This window comes from Acanthochromis polyacanthus, chromosome 1 (genome assembly GCF_021347895.1).
Source record: "Acanthochromis polyacanthus isolate Apoly-LR-REF ecotype Palm Island chromosome 1, KAUST_Apoly_ChrSc, whole genome shotgun sequence".
Classification (NCBI taxonomy): Eukaryota; Metazoa; Chordata; class Actinopteri; family Pomacentridae; genus Acanthochromis; species Acanthochromis polyacanthus.
The window spans coordinates 22,279,768-22,299,250 of NC_067113.1; the positions used below are offsets into that span (position 1 = coordinate 22,279,768).

At 41.3% G+C, this 19,483-nt stretch overlaps 2 protein-coding genes across 2 annotated transcripts; both read left to right on the plus strand.

Annotated features, from left to right (window-relative positions):
- Positions 1-4,372: 4,372 nt before the first annotated feature.
- vgll2b (vestigial-like family member 2b) lies at positions 4,373-10,471 on the plus strand. Its single transcript, XM_022196594.2, has 4 exons — positions 4,373-4,887; positions 5,333-5,678; positions 8,283-8,723; positions 9,319-10,471. The coding sequence occupies exons 1-4, from the start codon at positions 4,801-4,803 to the stop codon at positions 9,360-9,362; spliced, it is 918 nt and encodes a 305-aa protein (XP_022052286.1). The 5' UTR covers positions 4,373-4,800; the 3' UTR covers positions 9,363-10,471.
- A 1,453-nt stretch (positions 10,472-11,924) lies between these two features.
- On the plus strand, positions 11,925-17,937 carry ctsl.1 (cathepsin L.1). The gene is made up of 10 exons (XM_022196583.2): positions 11,925-12,034; positions 15,012-15,116; positions 15,386-15,503; positions 15,613-15,755; positions 15,888-16,082; positions 16,167-16,358; positions 16,767-16,932; positions 17,055-17,160; positions 17,436-17,539; positions 17,717-17,937. The coding sequence occupies exons 3-9, from the start codon at positions 15,404-15,406 to the stop codon at positions 17,533-17,535; spliced, it is 1,002 nt and encodes a 333-aa protein (XP_022052275.1). The 5' UTR covers positions 11,925-12,034; positions 15,012-15,116; positions 15,386-15,403; the 3' UTR covers positions 17,536-17,539; positions 17,717-17,937.
- The last annotated feature ends 1,546 nt before the right edge of the window (positions 17,938-19,483 follow it).

The following is a 19,483-nucleotide window of genomic DNA, read 5'->3' on the forward strand; positions in this document are numbered from 1 at the left end:
TGTTGGTGTATGTATGCATCCATTAAGATGTAAAAGAAGAGGCAGTGAAAGACCACCACGCTGCCCATGCCAACCACCAGTAACGCTGCCATCTTCAGCAAGTCACACTGGCTGCAGTTGCCAGAGAGGGTGTACAAACTAAAGCCGGAGTCTGATCTCACTCCCATACCTGGAATTCTGAAGCCACAACACCATGCTGCTGATGAGGAACCTGATCAGTCGTAAATCTTCCCTGTTTGACCATGTGACATGCCAAATTTGTGATTCTACCCTCTGTCCTCCCTGCGCATCTCCGTCCCTCCACCCCGCTGCCACCCATAGTGCCCTTCTCAGTGCAGCCCCCTCTGGAACACCGAAGCGGGAATGTCAGGCAGGAAGGTGACAATCCCACATGCCCAGATTAGTGTTTCTGTGTGCATCCTTCATGGGTTTTGTGCGTGTTCCTGTGGCTTTATATCTGCGTGTGTTTGTATGTGGGTATGTGATTTTGTGTTTGTGTGTGCCTGACTCCGGTGACCCAGCGGCAGTGTGGCGGCAGAACAGTCTTAGTAATAGGATGTTAGGAATGTAGCACTTGTCAACCTCTCAGAGGATGCTGTTAATTCACATTCTGTCCATTTCAGAAGGTTAGCCTTTAATAAACAGCGAGCACTGAACGTATTTACCTGTGGGGAGCCTCTCTGTTTGTTGCGAGATTTGAAGAGTGCAAATGCCTTTTTAATATTAATGGTATTTGAAGTTGTGTTCATATACTGCAGCTCAGTTTTATTACACATTTTCTTAGATGACTTGCATCACCTAAAGCTACCACACAGGAATCATAACCAGCAGAGAGCAATAATAGCAGAATCACAGTGTTTTTGAAGAATTATTCAAAAGAACATTAATGCTGGCCATTTTTCAAAGCATTACGTTAACTGTTAGATCCATGAAAGTGCTTTTCCTCCCGTCTAAAGTACTGTTGTATGGTATAAAATGGCCTTGAAAATTGGTTGAGAAATACAAAGCATTTAGTGCTGGTCAAAAGTTACAATGCTTGACATTTGAGTTGCGTGAGAGCATTACAGCAGGGAACTAAATCAACATGGATATCACTGAACAGCCAGTTAGGGCTGGGTGATATTTATAAAACTAAACACTGAGAGTATTCCTTTATTATATATGATGATTTTGAGAAGTTTCTAAATTTAGTTAAAGAAATATATTGAAATTATGGAATTAATTGAATTGAAATGCTGAATTGCAGACAACAGAAGGGCAACATTTAATCTTTGCCACAATGTTTCAAGATCCAAAATCCCAATAAAACAGTATGCTGTTTTCTATTGGAATAAAATGTAGACATATTGCCTAGTAATGTGTTTAAACCATAGCTGCGACATAGATTGGAAAAACTATTAAAGCAATGAAATGTCAATCCCTCCCAGTTAATTTTTAAATTGTGTTCAAACTGATGAATTAACCTGTGTAAAAACTATGCTTCTGTATATTGTGTCACATGGACAGTAATGTAAAAGGGCTTCTAGTAAAATGGCCAATGCTAATATGACCCTAAAAATTCTTTCTTTATACTTAACCGTCTTATAGACTCAAGTCTCTGGAATCCTGGATCCTGGTGGTCTGTGGAGACAATGAGGAGGTTGTTTTAGGAAGAAAATAGCTGCACACTTGCACATTCTATCACAGAGGATTTATCACCAACATTTGTGTAGAAGGTTGAATGAGCCAGACCTGCCCATATGTGGCCTTTTGTATACGTGTGTGTGCGTGTGTGTGTGTGTGTCAGGGCGTCTGTGTTTCCGATGACACTTACTGATGATTTTGAACAGCTGAGATGAGTTTGTGTGGAACTGGACAACGAGACAGCTGTACATCTCTGTCTTGGACATATACACACACACAGGGACACACATAGACATTGAGGTATATAAACAACAGTGTAATCCTGAGGTCCAACCCCCTCGGGACCAAGCCGGACTGAGACCTCAATAAAGGACTTGTTGTTTCAGGAGGTAGCTTATATGGTTTCAGGTTCATATTGCAACAAGCCCCTCTTTACAGACCATCACCAGAAGCTTACTGATTACATTCTCCTGATTAGCATCTACATCGTAATAAATGTACATTATGTCCGACAATTTAAATTAAGTGGCCTTATTAAAGGTTGGCAGCTATGGATGTGTGTAATTATTTTCTTTAAGGTACTCAGGCATTTCTAGCAGAGAGTATAAACTATTAATGGTGGTGTTGCAATTTGAATAGAGGTCTAAATAAAACCAGGTTGCCATTACCACCGCAACTGGCCTGCAACATCTCAGCCAATGAGAGACTTTGCCTGGTCAGACCTCTTGTAAGAGGGGTGGGGTCTCGATGTGCTGAAGGGTCACAAGGAGTGATGTAACTTGTGTTTATTTTCAGCATATAGAAGTAAATGTAGACACACAGACACCTCTACACGCAGCCCGCTCACAGAGACGCACACAAGAGCAACTGCATACTCCTGCACATACTGTTCTTTACATGCAAAAACTTTTAGCATGTTTTTCAATATCAGTAGCGAGCACAAAGTACCGACGGACTGAGATTTAGGCCTTGGGATCACTGCCATGTTTCTGCAAGTTGCCTTCTTCCTGGTTTAGTCACTATACAACAAATGCTGTATGTGTGCACACACTCTCAGTGCCCCACACACACACACACACACACACACACACACACACACACACACACACACACACACACACACACACACACACACACACACACACACACACACACACACACAATCACACGTGCAAAATATTTGGCCGTACCAGGGAAAGACGGGGTGATAAAGTAGAGAAAAGGTGTGTGTGTGTGTGTGTGTGTCACTAGGGAAGACAAGTGGGAGGCAGAGACAGAGACAAAAAGAGAGACAGACACACAGAGAAATTTAGTCATGGCCATTAATACTAATAGTAGCCTCTCTTGCCTTCCGTCAGCTGCAGCTGTTGATCACGCTGGTGTAACAGTGAGCTTTCTAGCATTGCATCACTCTCTTTCTCCCTGAGCACCCTGTGCTGCCCTGCATTACCCTGCACGTATGTGGATACAGTAACCCACATTGCACACGCTGTTGCAAAGGTAATGGACTGAAATACAATTAGTGCCCCAATAACATTAGCACTGATCTGCTTGAAAAGTGTTTTTTTTTTTTAAATTTCATATCATTCAGTAAATTTATTGCAGAAACAGGCACTTTGTTGTTCTTTTAAGGTGATATGCGACACAGTACGTAGTACAGTGTCATATTGCAGATTGGTGCTGTAGAATCAGTTTATTAAAACAGTGCTGCAAGACTAAGGGAAAGTGGGAACTTAAGCATTGCTTGTCAGCTTTATCCACTGCTATTTAAGAGCATGCTCAATTCATTAACATGCCAATAACCTACTGCTAGTTATTCATACTATGTGTGATGTATGCATAGCAAGATGTTGGTCATGTTCTCCATCTAGAGAACGCAGCAGAGGGACAATGTAACTTCCCGAGGAGCTCGTCCACTAGCATACATCAGAGACATTCCACCTCATCTGACACTCGTCCATGGAATTCTGCAAATTTTCCACACTATTCTCCCAGGCATTCTGAAGTGCCTGTCAAAAAGACTGGCATGCCCAAACATCAAGCACCTGTAAACACTTAAAACAAGAGTAATAGGCTACACTTCAGGGAGAACTGATCTAACTTGCTGTTGCTCAAGTCTAATGTTTCCTGGATGATTGTTGCACACAGATACATAATGAATTCAGTGCCCCTGCGGTGTTTGTGATTGTCACTGGGTATGTTTGTGTGTGTGTGTGTGTGAAAATATCTTTTTGTTTGCACTGCTGATAGGTGATAATTTGCCATAGATTTGTGCAGAGTCCCTTTCTCCCCTATGCCGGTATGACTAGTGTATGCAACCTATAGTTGACACCAATGTGTCATTCTGGGAACACACTAAATACTTCAGATGACTTAAGGGTTTACTTGGCAACCGACGGCTGTTTTAAGACCATGGATACACTTTCGGCTTGGACTGAGCACAAAGTTTTCAAGTATCCACAGTACATGGAGGAATAAAAAGTCACAGAATCGCATGTATCATGTGCTCATTGTTGTGTGCCTGCTTATTAAGCTCAATGACTTCATCCAAATCTATTTGTGTAACTGGATGACATTCTATTTAACCTTTATTTTACACCAGGATTAAGATGTTGTGGAGCCGTAATGAGTCACAAGCTGTTTGAAGCTTTTCTAGAATACACTCTTCAATACGTTTTATATTTTTGAATGGATATTTTGCATAACCTTTACATAATTACCACCTATATACTAAAATATGATGTCCATGTTTACAGCTTTTAAATCAGTTAATTTCTGACGTCAAACTACACAATCAATTTGCCAGTGGGCAATCAATAATATGCAGTAGATGTAGAGTCTTGGTGAGCGTGTTGATGGTGGTGATGTGGGTGGGTGGAGGGGCTAGTAAAGGTGGGAGGGGTTGACACAGAGATGTACAGGACAGGACACCCTCATGCTTTCTCCATAAACCTCACCACATTTTGCTGCCGCAGCTGTTGTGGCGCACGCAGGGAGCGGAGAGGTGCGCTCCTTCTGGGGTGACTATGTCGAGTCTGGCACGGGCTTTTTCCACACTGATCGGCGACCACTGAGCCCGTTTCTCTTCGACAAAAAGAAAAAAAAAACGGAATGTTGTCCCTCTCTCACTCACTAAGCTCGGTTTCAGCAGAACAGTGAGGACACCGCTCATTTACCATGAGCTGTTTGGATGTTATGTACCCAGCCTATGGACATTACGCACCGTACGCACCGACTGCTCCTGCTTTCATCAATAGCTTACAGGTAGGAAGTCAGCAAATGCTCAAATACTGCTGTGATTTTTTTTATTTCAAATATTAAGGGGGGATGAAAGTGGTTGAGGTGAGGAGCAACTGTTCGGTGAGTTTACGCAGCTTGTGCGTAAAAGCGAATAACCTGATTTAAGCAGATATTGAAAGTATTTTCTAAGTTCGTGATTCAAATAGCAATTTGAGTGACATAGCCATTTTAAGAGTTCTACATGTGCAGTACTGTGTTTCCTCACCAAGCACACAAGTCGTTCTGCACCCACTCATATCTTGACGCACGCACACTAGCGCGCATGCATTCATATGCCGGTGCTGCCAAACACACAAAGAAAAACATTATGTCAAAATGTCTCATAGGCAGCTCCAGAACTGTGCTCTGCAACACCTGTCTTAACCCTCTCCCCCCAACCCTACCACCCCACCCCCCCACCCCCCGACAGGCTCACACAGGTCTGAGCAGCACTTCTCCTCACTGCCGGGATTTTATGGACACTCCCAGCGGTCCCGAGGGGATGTCTGGGGGCCCAGGCACTGGAGGATCAACTTCCTCCTCATCTTCATCGAGCTCTTCCTCTTCCTCCTACACCCCTGCAGCTTCGAGGCCAGAGGATGGCCCCAAGGAGAAGCAGGAGGCCCCCGAGGCAGAGTACCTGACTTCTCGCTGTGTCCTCTTTACCTACTACCAGGGAGACATCAGCAGCGTGGTGGACGAACACTTCTCCAGGGCCCTAAGCTCCTACATGGATGGAGAGGGCAAACGGCGGGCGCCAGACCAACAGGGCACAGGTACATCTCACCGTGAACACTGTTCATACAAATAAGTAAGATGGACATCTATCCTTTATTCAATCACATAAATTTGTACTGCATTTGTCCTGATAGTGGACATACAAAGAACTTACATGATAAAGAACAAAAAAAAAAAAATCCCAAACAATATTTGAGTTGACTACACTGCATGGTGTCATGATTTTACAACATGTTTTTACCTTTATAAAATATGCGTGTCCTTCCATTAGTCAAACCAACTTTATTATTACTATGATGTTGACAGTATATTTATGCCCTGAAGCTTGCCGTAAAAAAAGACTATATAGAGATACAGGTGGGTTTTCTCTTTCATCACACTCTAAAAAATAATATCTGGGCTCAACATCAACAACATTAAAAGCAGCAGTTCGTATCAGTCTGTCTATTCTGACAATATCCAATGAAATTATGTTCCACGGACAACCTACTCAGAGAATTTGCTTTTCCTCTGCAATTATTGGTATTGGTAATTACACCTAACTTAATGATTGGTTGCATAATCACAAGTTGATTGGTTGATTACTTAGAAAAAATAATTGTTTCAAGCAGCTTAGAGAGGAAATTTCCAGTATTATGTACTTAATTATCATAATTATGAGCCCAAGGTTTTAAGATGGAAAATTGAAAAATAAATAAATAAATAAACAAGTTTCCTTAGTGATACATGAAGTAGAGGGAAATCCTGATCTTAAGGTGGAAGAAATGTAGCTATCAAGTCAATTTCATTAGGTTACCTCACCTTAAATTAAGATTTAATTAAACTAAAACAGAAAGTTGAGTTTATATTACATGCAATATTGAGTTGATGCAATTACAGAATTATTATGTCAACCCAACTGATCAAAATAGTGTTTCAAAATAAAAAGTTGATCTAAATCATTAATTTAGATATTTTTAAATCTTGCAGTCATGCATTTGTTCAATAGTGTGAATAGGTCCGTTGAATTACTTTTTAGAGTGCAGGTTGTCTAATGTATTTATGCGAGCGCAGTTCCCAGCAGTTGTCACAGTTGAGGCATTTTGCATCTTGCAATCTTGAGGCCACACAGAGTGAGCTGAGAGTTGTGCAGAGCACAGCAGAGTGTCAGACAGGTGATGTGATCAGGTGACAGGACCGAGGGGTTGCTTGTTGGAGCTGTTGTCCCCGGGGAGGTCAGGGCGCAGGGTCAGGAAGGTTAGGAGCTGTGGGCAGTCCTTTTTGACGCTGGTTAGGCAAGAGGTCTGAAGAAAAGCAAGACAGATTCTTATGTGTTGCTGGTTTTGGAGGGCGAAAAATCAAGAATTCAAATATACATTTGTTAGCTTTGCCATAAACTGACTGAAAGTTTAAACATGGCCTTATCTTGTTTGGTATGAATGGCAACCTCACCACATCATGATGCTCTGGGATTAAAATTCTATTGTGACTCACGTTAATGATTTAGCATATTTTCTAACAGCCACAGACATATTCCTTGTTCCAATTATGACCCCAAAAGCTTTTTAGTTATTTCTGCTTTAATTTTTTTTCCCTGCACGAGGCAAGTCAAAAAGGTTGCTATTTGAAAATACTCTGAATAAAGTCTCTTTCTACCAGCAGCATGACGATATCCCTTGGATATCCATTTAGGGCCTACAGCCACTACTCCCTGAGTCTGCTGTCGCTGTTAGTCTCTTTCCTTGTTCAGCCGGGCGTCTTCATTTCGGCACCAACACACCCTCCCTGCCTCACAACAGATGCTAAGTTTATACACGGCCGTAAGCGCACAGTCTCGCCGGCGTATCCCCTTCAAACGTCTCCATGGCTGCCATTCTGACTCACGCTCCAGCTCTTGCCCCACAATGGCTGCTCAGGCAGTTACCCACCTGCCGGTCAGATTTATATATGTTGCAGTCAGGGTGATAGGTGCAGGAGGGAAACACTACCTCTCAAGGTGCTGCGTGGTGTCTTTTTCCAAGTAATATCTAAATATAAAATTATACTGCCAAAAACATATAATGGCTTACTGACATTTGCGTCAAGGACGAGGAGAAGGGGGAGCAGAGAAAACAACAGGTGGGGGTGCAGGAGACAGAAGAGAGGGGCAGTGGGTGGAAACACTGGGCCAGCATTGCATGTCTGAGTGTGTGTGGGTGTCTGTGTGTACTTGAGTGTGAGACTTTCAGAAGCACTGGGCTGACATGAGAGTGAGAGATGTCACCATAGTAAGTGATTTAAGACTCTGTGGGATTTGGGCTCCCTCCAGGTCAGAGCGTCGGCCTTATATAGAATTCTAGGGTATAGGGACCTCTCTCTCTACCTCTCTCTCTCGCTCTGTCTGCTAGAACGTGGTTGTGTTTATTCTTGTGTCTTGTTGGGGCTGGGGCTGTGTGACGGTATGATCCAATGGGGAAGATATCTGGGCCAGAGGGTGTAGCAGTCATGTGAGTGACATCTACGCTTTAGCACGCGTTGCTGCTCTTGCACAGCTCCAGCCTTCAACTTAGCCTCTATAAATCAAGTGATTCACAACACAGTTGTGCAACTGTTCGTGACTTGGCCTAAATTCGATCGTTGTTTACGCTCTTTCCTTTTTGTCTTTCTCCTCTTCTCCACGTTAGATACCCCCTCACCTAGCAGTCGACGAAGCTTCCCCCCATCCTTTTGGGACAGTAACTACCCTTCGCCTCAGAGTCGCTCCCACTGTGAGACAGCTTCCTATTCCATGGACCCATATGCATCAGGGCTACACCCCGGCCTGCCGCATCCACACGCTCATCCTCACCCACACGCTCATCCTCACTCCCACCCTCACCCAGCAGAGAGCTGGGGATATTCTCAGGCCCAAGCCTATGGGCCCCCACGGCCTCTCCATGAACTATATTCACCAGCGGCGTTGGAGCCCCACTATGGACCCCTGCTCATGCCCACCGTGAGGCCACCTCATCTCCCTACCTTGCCAAGCCACTATGAAGTGAGCAAGCTGGAGCCTACTGCCTCCTGGCCCAGCCTGCTCCCCCCTGGAGACGTCAGCCAGACTCTGGCACTCAACATGGATGCAGGTAAAAACACTCAGCCATGTCAGGCTTTTGCAAATACTTTCTGCATGGTACGAGTTCTCTTTTATTTACAGTCTAGAAACAGTTTGTATGTAGAACATGCAAAGACAGACACTGACACATCAGTGGAGAGGCTACAAAAGCCAAATAAACAAATATACTTTTTTGCCACTTTACATGAATGTTTCAAAGATCAAGAGTGCATGATTGATATCCAACACTGCAGATTTAGTTTTTTTCTCCAATTAACTGCTAGAACACTTTACCACAGGCGTTCTGAATTGTAAGTTTTGGAATGATTCAATCAAATACAGAAGAAAACATGCATTCAAACAACAGTTCACACAAACATACACTCTCTGGCACATATAGCTGTATCATCTTCCAAACCTTATGATACCCTATGTAGGAAACACATCCCACGCATGTAGACACACACTCTCTCTTTCACACACACAATACATCATAATCATTACAGAAGCTCTTCCCCCTCCCTCCAAAATAGGATGTTTGGCGAAAGTAGGCTCCATGACAACCTGTGTTCTGTTGTTCGTCGTTGTCCTCCTCATTGTTTCCTTGTCTTTTTTTTTCTCCTCAGGCCTCCAGCAGCACAAGAAAGGCAAAGAGCTGTACTGGTTCTAACGAGCCCTTTAGTCACACTGACCAGCCATTACCAGATCCAATTAGTCCCTGGACCTGCTCCGCTATTGAAGCAGCCTGTCCCTTTATCCCCCCCCACCACCACCACCACCACCACACACACATGCTGCATCCCCATCCATCCACCCCCTTCTCTCTTCTCCCGGCCTCCCCTGCCAGTATACAGCCTTGCTCCAGGTCGACGTGTGTGCACCATGGAGATAAAGCAGAAAGAGGGAGAGAGAGAGAGAAACAGGGAGAGAGACAGTGTGTCTGAACTGTCTGTAATCTGTACTGCTGCGCTCCCCTTCTCATCTCTCTTCCGCTCTCCTCTGCTGCTGCTGCCGGTGCAGCACAGACCTTGGCAAGGTGCGAGCCACAATGACCTGTTTGGACTGAGAAAGACGGGATCACAACAGACTTTTGCAGAGGACAGAGAGATAGAGGGATGAATGGAGGGACAGAGGGATGAATAGCAGCGAGCAGGGATTTCCTCCAAAGTCCCTGGTTATCTCTGTCTCATGCTCTGTGTTGGTACAGTGGTTGTCATTATCCACTTATCTGCATTTCACAAATGCAACATGCAGCGATAAACAAGAGCAGCAATTATGGCGGCTTCTGCTTTGTGACTGTCATCATGAGGCCTTTTTTTTCAGTTGTTATGATATATTTCTCTCTGAAATAAAGTGTTTCTATTTATTGGTGTTTATGTGCATTTCTAAAATGTTTGGTTGGCCAGTGTTCTGAAATGATTGTTTCAGTGTTTTCTGAAAAGAGAGAGGTGATAGAGCTGACCATGCCGTGTGCTCTTGGTGGCGTTTCTCGTCTGTCTTTTGCGGAGAATATCACCGAGATCATTTGTCAAAAAACATATCAACATTTGTTCAGTTTAATAACAGGAAGTTGTTTATTTCTGGACGCTCTCAGACGAGATTGTGCTTTCAATTTGATGATGCTGTTCCATTTGAGTTCTTTATTTCTCTGTCATTTTTAGATGTTTTGAATTTGGACTGTCTAAATATTTTTTGGGAATTTCTTTGTGTGTGTGTGTCATTTCTCATTTTTGTGTCCAAAAAGATTGTGATGTCAATAAATATTTTTATGGTACGCTGTCTCATCTCCACAATGTTTCCCATATTTGACAATATGAGTGGTAATAGATAAGACTAATTCTAAGGAAATTGTGGACAGAGAGAGCGAAATACTTCGAGACAATAAATAGTAACAAGACATTATGGCCAGAAATGGAAAGAATGCAACCTGTAAGCAGCATAGGCTTAATATGGAGGCTTTTAGATCAGTTACTGATATTTTAGTAGCTGTGTGAATTCAGCAGACAGTAGCACAGCCAGATGTGATCAAGGTTACGCAGCGCGACTCGTCTTATTTAAAAGGCCTTCCATTTGAATTCCTGCTCGCATTCACAGTTTGTCACCTATAAAGTGGGAACGAGTGGTGAATGCCAGCAATGTGTAATCAGAGAAGACGCCAGCCATCCCAGCTATGCACCAAATGTTGCTATGTTATTGATCCGATAATCAGATTATGCTCAAAGGTATGCCAGTCGGGGCCACTGTCACAATTTAGCGGCTGTTATGTGTGACCCCCACTAGAGAGCGGCCAAATATGTGATTGGCTTTAAGCTGAGGAAACACGTAGAGTAATGAAATTAGACGAGTTGGGGATAGCTTTCCCCTCAGTTAACCATTCCAAAAATCTTGCTACCTTCTCACACCAGCATCATCGCTGGGTTTCTTTTCACACCAGACCCTGCAGGATCTACTGCATAGTTAGCATGCAGCAACAAATACTGTCACATTATTTTACTTAGCTGTCAACAAACACTACATTGCATTAATATTTGCCATATGAACTGCCACATACTGTAGCAGATTGAGAGAAACTCCAACGCAAATCAACAAATCATGGATGCTGGCAATTACTGTTTTAAAAATGGATTTATTCTGTTAGCTAAATTTGCAAATACAGCTCTATAACATGTGCTGTGAATGTACTAACAAACTTAAACGTGTGTTCATAAAGTTAAACATTACATGTGCAAAGTCTAAAGATATGCTGCCCTCTCCTGGTGTGTCTATACTATTGCAAAAACCTGCTATAACTGAAGGAGTTTTTTTTTTTTTTTCCCAGATCTCAGTACAGGATAACCAGTTGCAACCAAACTAGCATATATGGTACTTTTCCAGTGACCCTTGAATCTGTGATACAGATAGTATATAATAATATCCACAAACATCTGACCAGTATTATCACTTTATACAGGAGTTACAGTTATCAGATGCAACACGATGATAATGTGGATTTATCAGTAAGCCAGTGCAAATAGTTTGTGTTTACTCCAGTTACGTAACCACGAGACTGAATGAGTCCTTTATGTGAGATTTTCAGAAATGTGCATATGGCTGCCTGGCAACACGGGAGAGAGCATATTAAAAAAAATATGTGTAAATGTAAAAATTTAAATAGAGAGTACAGTGTGCGTACTGTAATCATGAGCAGAAGCAGTTTTGGAAAAAACCCTCTTAGGTTCCCCACCTTGAACTCTAAAACTCCACATAGGGAAGTGAGCATTAGTCTGCATCATTACCCAGCATTTTCTGAGAACAGCTGATCCTCTCGGCTGCATCATCCGTTGGTTTGAGTCACATTTTACGGTAAGATGAAGTCACATTCGGTCATTGGTGGAAGTCAGATGATACAGATTAATCAACATTTGAATGATCATATCAAGGAGTCAAACAAACAAATCAGTTTGAGACAAAAATTAATTCTGTTACATCTGATATGAATGTGATGCAGTTTTTGTATTTTCTGTTAATGATCATATGATCAGCGCTGAACTCATAGAGTATTGATCATCTTCAACCTTTATGAAATTATGGAAAATCTACTCTAATCTCTTTCCAACCTGAGACTGAATCTGTTTACTAACTGTATAAGGCACTAAACAATAGGTGGTTTTATTCATCTTATTTTCTGATTCATGCGCATCATTGTTGTGCAGTTTGTTGTTATTATCTATCATGTGCAAACTATGAGAGACAAATAAAACTTGATGGCATGAGGAAAACATGCTGTACACAATGTGGAAATCAGCTGTTCCCTGCACTTAGTTTCAGTTTCGTGTTTGTAGAATAAACTAGTCAACCCTTAAACATCGGCCTTTCTTAAGATTGTCCACACCAGTGTACACAAACTTTGATCTATGAACTTATGAAGTTTTCCTTCCATGCTTGTTTTCACCGTTGCGCTGACTCATGACCTGATTTGTCACTTGACCGTTGTGGTAAATGATTGATTGTACACAAAACAAATCACAACTTTTATGTCTGTACAGAGTTTAGCTTAGCTTTGCAGCTAATGTCACAATGAGCTGCCCTTGACATGTATAGGAAACTATAGGACACTATACGAGTGCATTTCGCAGCCAAGGCTTTGTTTTCCGTGTTCACAGAATTTCACCTATGGCACAATCAAAAAGTCAAAAGCAAAATATTACACCAAATCACACAGACATTCATGTATTCATGTGGTTCACTGCAGACTCGCTTAGCTTCAATATAAAATGTGACCTCAATTAGCCCAAAAGCATCTGTCAACCATGCAAAGGCTTTCTATAAATATTTCACAACACTTTGCACTTCTTTCACTACATTTCTGGGGAAATTTTGTACTTTTTCCTAAGGATTTATGATTACCATTACCCTGGAAGACTGCAAACTTACACAGATTTATTGCATTTTTTTCCCCTCTACCGCATTTTTCTGACAGCTGTACACACTTTCCATAAGATTTGACAAAAAATAGTACATCATAAGCATAGCTGTGACTCAAAAGCATTGTGCAGCAGCCCCATTATTCATCTCACAATTCCTCAGAATTATCTGGTTAAATTTGGGAGGGCCCAAACACGTGGTGAGGAAGATGGTGCTTTACTATCTAATTGTATATAAAATTATTAAGACTAGCTTTGTTGTATATGAAATATGTAAGATGATATACATTAGTCACAGAGGTCATTTTTCTTTCACTTTAAAGACTTTACCATGATTTACGGATTAAAGGTAGGATTTGAATGCTGGGCTTTAATATGTAATAAGGTATTTTCACATTGTAGCATTTCTTTTACACAAATGAAGAGTCTGCGTACCTCTGCTACCACTTGTCAATGAGTCAGTCTTAAAAGGCTATAAAGCATTGAAATGAGGCAAACATGGGGCAATGCATCAATGTTTTATCTGTGAATAACCTTAATTTATACATGTCTCATAGGAAGCTTGTTTACCAATACAACTGACTGTACAAAGAAACATTCAGACACACAAGACAAGGTGAGAGGAGCTTGATGACATCTGGAAATTTTTGCTTAGTTCTCGGTTTTCAATCACTTCACGGCATCTTTTTGGGTTGAAGCATTGCCATAACACTGAAAACCTTGTGACATCCAGTCAGGCAGTGAGACATCAGTTACAACATAACTGCGGGATGCTTTCAAAGAAGAGCGAGTTACAATCTTGCTTATAGTTAAAGACCAACTCTTTCTCCACTTGCTTACTTCCATCATCTTTTAGAAATGAAACAAATAAAATAAATTGCTGACTCTGATTTGAATATTTCCCACTTCCATTTTTTTTTTTTTTGCCTGATTGTGTTATTCAGTCTGATTTTTGTCAATTTCATTATGAACAACTATTGCCATCATGCTCCTGACATTGGTGGAGAGGTGAGATTTACACAGCAAATCAAACCTGCAGTCAAGCTCAGAAACAGGATGTTTGTGTGGAAACTGAAAGGAAGTCTTGAACAAGTGCAAATGGAAAGACTCATGAATCATAAATCAAACAATATCAAAGGTGGAGAAGAGTTTACTGGAACATGTGCATGTACGTTTGTGTGTTTGCGCTTACAGTATTTCCAAACCTCCAAATTTCCAAAAAACTTTCAGGAGAAAAAGTTGCAGCGTATTTTCAGGAATACGCGCATTTTAATGAGGTTGGCTGATGTTGTTTGTGTCAATAGAGGGACCATATTTCAGCCCAAAGTCTCTTGAGGCAGGAAACATGGGGCAGCATTTCAAATATAACCCCATCATTCATGTAAATCCTTCAAAGAGACTTTCAGTAAGTGGGTGTTTGCTAAAGTGCAGTCAGCATTTTCGAGAAAGAAAAACACCTTCATGTCCCTTCTTACATATTTTCCAGCGTGGCATCATTTAGTTTCAACTAAAATACGTGATAGATGGCACACATTAGCACTTGCACGGGTTATGGTTACATTATGTCAGCTTTGGTTTTGTTGTTTTAGAATAATCCCCATCTCTTTGTGGTTAGAATCAGCATACTGGTAAGAACACAAAACATGGTTTGTCATATAAAATGCAGTGTAGACAGACTGTTTTTCATCTTCATGTGACTGTAACTCCAAACCAAGAAATCACTAAGAAATTGATCATGTCCTCATAGAAAATTTTAAAACTCCAAGTGTTGCTTATGTTCCTTGTTTTGGTGAGGATTGTGTTTCCCAAAAGAATGTAATCACACAAGTTTGTCATAAAGCAATAACTCCGCCTTTTTCTTTATGACTTACCCTGCTGACAACCACCTGACTGGAATACTGTGGTCATAACTGCAGTCTGCTATATAAGGACTCATCTCAGACACCTAAAATCAACCTTCAGGTGTACTTTGGACTTCATCACACACACCGAAGCAGAAGCAGAAGCAGAAGCAGAAGCAGGTGAGTCGCTACAGCACAGATAACACACACAGGCGATCACACATCCTTTCTATAATGCACTTACACCAATGTAAAGAAGTGAAAAAGAGACTCACAAAAATGAAAAAGAGTTGGGGGAACCGGAACCGGAAAATGAGGTGATACAGCAGCAGTGTGCAAGTGACATCCCTCATCATGAGAGAAAGCATTTGTGAAAAAACTGAAATGAAAGATCAACCTCGACCTGTGTGGTTTCCTGCAAGTAACAAAGGATCTCTGCTTTATGTTAGTGCTCGTGTTCAGTCAAGATGAAGCTGCTGGTGATCGTTGCAGCTGTTCTGGCTGTTGCCAGCTGTGCCAGCCTCTCGCTGGAAGACCTGGAATTTCATGCCTGGAAGCTGAAATATGGTAAGACCACATATACTATTTTCCTTTTATTTGCTTACACATAAAAATCATTATCTGTCAGACTATTTCGTCTATTCACTGTCTGATTGTTTCCCTTTCTGATTGGCAGGGGTCATCTACCACTCTCAGGCCGAGGAGGCTCTTCGCAGACAAATTTGGCTGGAAAACCGCAAAGCTGTGCTGGTTCATAACATCATGGCAGACAAAGGAATCAAGTCTTACCGCCTTGGCATGACCTACTTTGCTGACATGGTATGTGCAGAACAATAGATATACATTGCTTCTGCTCTCATATAGCTTTTAACCTTAGCAAGGACAAAGTGAATGACATTTTGGATGAAGAACCTATTACAAGTTAAACCGCGTTCTGTCCCTGTTCAACAGCACAACGAAGAATACAAACACCTGATCTCTCGGGGCTGCCTCGGCTTCAACGCTTCTATGCCCCGTTCTGGCTCTACCTTCTTCCGGCTGCCTAAAGGCACTGAGCTGCCCAGCGAGGTTGACTGGAGGGAAAGGGGATACGTCACTGGTGTCAAGGATCAGAAGGCGTGTGGTTCCTGCTGGGCCTTCAGTGCAGTAAGGATAACTTCTCTCTTCTGGTAATGCAAGAAACTTGGCACAAGTGTTCTCTGATTGAACATTCATGCTTCTGAATTACAGACTGGCTCGCTGGAGGGTCAGACCTTCAAGAAGACAGGAAAACTGGTGTCCCTGAGTGAGCAGCAATTGGTGGACTGCTCTGGTGACTATGGCAACATGGGCTGCAATGGAGGCCTGATGGACTATGCCTTCAAGTACATCCAGGCCAATGGAGGGATTGACACTGAGGACTCCTACCCCTATGAAGCTGAGGTAAATAGAAAGCAATGTGGTAGAAACAAATACTGCATATAATGTCTTATCCATGTAAAATAGAAACTTTAAATATAAAACATCCGGTTTTCAACCTGTTATAATCATACTCTTGTAAAAAAGCTGAATGGAGGACTCATTCAGACTGTTACAAATGTTGGCTCTCCATGTAAGAGATACAATACTGTCATCTTGTGGACAAAATATATAGTAGTCCAAAACCCTGAAATGAACTGAATGTAAAGCCTACCACCACCGCTCGATGGATTCCCCTCAAAATCGTACACATTTTGAGAACATAGTGCTTGTAAAATCTTATTTTCTCTGGTATACACTTAATCACTGCTTTAATATTGTGTCAGCATTGGAATAAATTTGGCCAATCATGACACATTTTCTCTCAAATAGGATATGAAGTGCCGTTTCAACCCCAAAACTATCGGCGCCACATGCACAGGCTACGTTGATGTGCAACAAGGTGATGAAGACGCCCTGAAGGAAGCCGTGGCCACCATTGGACCAGTATCTATCGGCATCGATGCCTCTCCAGTGTCCTTCCAGCTCTATGAATCAGGTGGACACTTTTAAACTGTATATATACATTGTGTTGCAGCAGCCAAGAAATACTCTTATCAAATGCAAAAAGAAATAGGAAAGGTTCTTCTTTTGGCTTAATTCACATGCATGTATTTCCAGGAGTGTACGATGATCCCGAGTGCAGCGCCACTGAGTTGAACCATGGCGTTCTGGCTGTGGGTTATGGTACCGACAATGGAAAGGACTACTGGCTGGTTAAGAACAGGTAAATACCTGAATGCATTGCTATAATTTGCCAGAAGGCAGCATAGAGGCATCGTATTTATAGCTGCCAGTATTGAGTGAAAATGAAACCCACTCCGGATGTCATCAAATTTTTAAACCACACATTACTGGGAACTGCCACCCTCACTTTGTTTCTATGCAAATGCAGGGTATTGGGCTATTGTTACTACTACTGTGACTGTAATTCAGTTTTACATCCAGCAGGTGAATGTTATATGATAATATAATGATTTTAATCGCTGTGTGTTTCTGTAGCTGGGGTCTGGCATGGGGAGACAATGGATACATCAAGATGTCCAGGAACAAGGACAACCAGTGCGGTGTTGCCACTGCAGCCAGCTACCCCCTCGTGTAAACAAGTGAGAAGAAATTCATCTTTATTTTTTTCTTTTGTAATCACCAAAAATTATTTAAAAATTCAATTTTTAAAAGCTAAACTTTTGAAAATCTGCCCAGGTGAACCTGAAAGTGTATGTGTGCGCTCTACAGTTTATTGTCCATTAACTGGTTGTTTCTCATGTTGATTTGATTTGCAGGCCTAGAAGTTTCCTCAATGAGGAGAAGAACTCTGAAGTATAATTTACCTCTTTTTTTTTCCTGAAAGAAACTACCTAGTACTGTACTTTTGTTCATTCTTGGACATTATTGGAGCATAGACTCTGTATTTACACTGTTGTATTTTAATAGAAACGCTTGTAATGAAGATTGTAAACAAATGCAAACAAATAAAAAGTTTCACGCTGAGCTATAAAAATGACACATTTGTGTGTTTGTCTGTGCTTGTGTTATGTGGCTTATAAACAATGCAAGTGCTCAGAGAATAACACCCGCTGACTTTGGTTATCTTCTGGCTTTTCCTGTGGAGCCCTCACAGATGACATTTTTGTTTTGTAGAGAATTGTCTCAACAGTATAGACACTGAATGCAAATATTTTGGAAGAGTAATACAACTTAGACTATCACTTGAAACAGCACAAGTTAGAAGAAGTCAAAGGTCAGCTGTGTCCCTTTAAGGATATACATTAGGATAGATCACTATGATACTGCCTTCATCAGCTGAATAATATTGTAAAGCTCAACTATGCAAGATAATAGAAACCAAAACTGGATTTTGCAAGCATACAACCGAAACCCCTTCAGATCTCCCTCCAAAACCACACGTGAAAACATAAGGCTACATCACCACATGGGTAAAACATTCAATACATTGAGTCGAAAAAGCCATTACAGTTCAGACAGGCAGCAAACAGACTCCAAACTGAAAAACACACAAGCACACAAGTGGACACAATCATTTGGCATTAACAGCACAAGATGCTGTATGTTTAGGTGAAACATTAAAATGCACCAGTATTGTATTTTTTGCAGCTCTATGACTGCCAAAGACAAAACCTCGACTTACATTTTATTATGAGAGTATTTGATATATTGAATGCTGTCAGGATGTAAAGAGACTTTAAACAATTTTTACAAGAGATGCCTCTGGAATACAGTACACATTTGTAATTTGAAATGAAAAAAAAACCCACTGGCCGTAGACTTAATTAATTCGTTTGATATTAAAGGCACCATATCGTGCCACTTTTCAGAAAAATAATTAAAGTCTCACATGGTCCCAGAATGTTTCCTTCAGTTATTCAGCTGAAAACACTGCAAAAATGGTTCATATCACCATGACTGTATAACTCCTGGTTTTAGGTCTGTTCTAAATGCACTCTTTGAATTTGTCATTCAACATGAAACCCAAAAACCAACCTGGCACTTGTTTATTGGTATAAAATCAGTCTAAAAGTTTCCTCCATTTCAGCTTCACAATTTCCAGTGTGCACAAAGTGCAACAATGAAGTTTTTAGAGGGCATGATGACTGTGATCACTTCTGTACAGTTCTACAGTTTCGTTTAGTGGATGCTTTTATCCAAAATGACAAACACCTGAGAGTAGATAAAACAAGTGAGGCCAGGAGAAAACAACCTGGAGAAGTGCCATGAAACAAGTTCAAGTGTGATAATGGGACCTTGGTGCCTTCAGGCAGAGTGGGAGTTTTTTTATTTGACGCCTTGCAAGATTTTAAGACAAACGAAACAAAATAAAATCAGTTTTCACTATATGGAACCTTTAAAGTTTTGTTTCCATGACATGAAAGAGGGAGCTCAGTTCAGCACTTGTTAACATATAAAATAAATATATATATATATAAATAATTATAACTAAAACACAAAGCACAATAAATAAAAATAGACAAACAAACAAATAAATGTTACTAAATGTTACTTGTATGTGCTAAATGCTGTAGGCAAAGAAA

What these genes read in the sequence shown, in the direction of transcription:
- vgll2b (XM_022196594.2), top strand. Translation starts at nt 4,801, where the DNA reads ATGAGCTGTTTGGATGTTATGTACCCAGCCTATGGACATTACGCACCG. An exon ending in CTTTCATCAATAGCTTACAG is followed by an intron (nt 4,888 to 5,332) that starts GTAGGAAGTCAG and finishes ACCCCCCGACAG; the next exon opens with GCTCACACAGGTCTGAGCAG. An exon ending in GCCAGACCAACAGGGCACAG is followed by an intron (nt 5,679 to 8,282) that starts GTACATCTCACC and finishes TCTCCACGTTAG; the next exon opens with ATACCCCCTCACCTAGCAGT.
- ctsl.1 (XM_022196583.2), top strand. Translation starts at nt 15,404, where the DNA reads ATGAAGCTGCTGGTGATCGTTGCAGCTGTTCTGGCTGTTGCCAGCTGT. An exon ending in TGACCTACTTTGCTGACATG is followed by an intron (nt 15,756 to 15,887) that starts GTATGTGCAGAA and finishes CCTGTTCAACAG; the next exon opens with CACAACGAAGAATACAAACA. An exon ending in CCTGCTGGGCCTTCAGTGCA is followed by an intron (nt 16,083 to 16,166) that starts GTAAGGATAACT and finishes TCTGAATTACAG; the next exon opens with ACTGGCTCGCTGGAGGGTCA.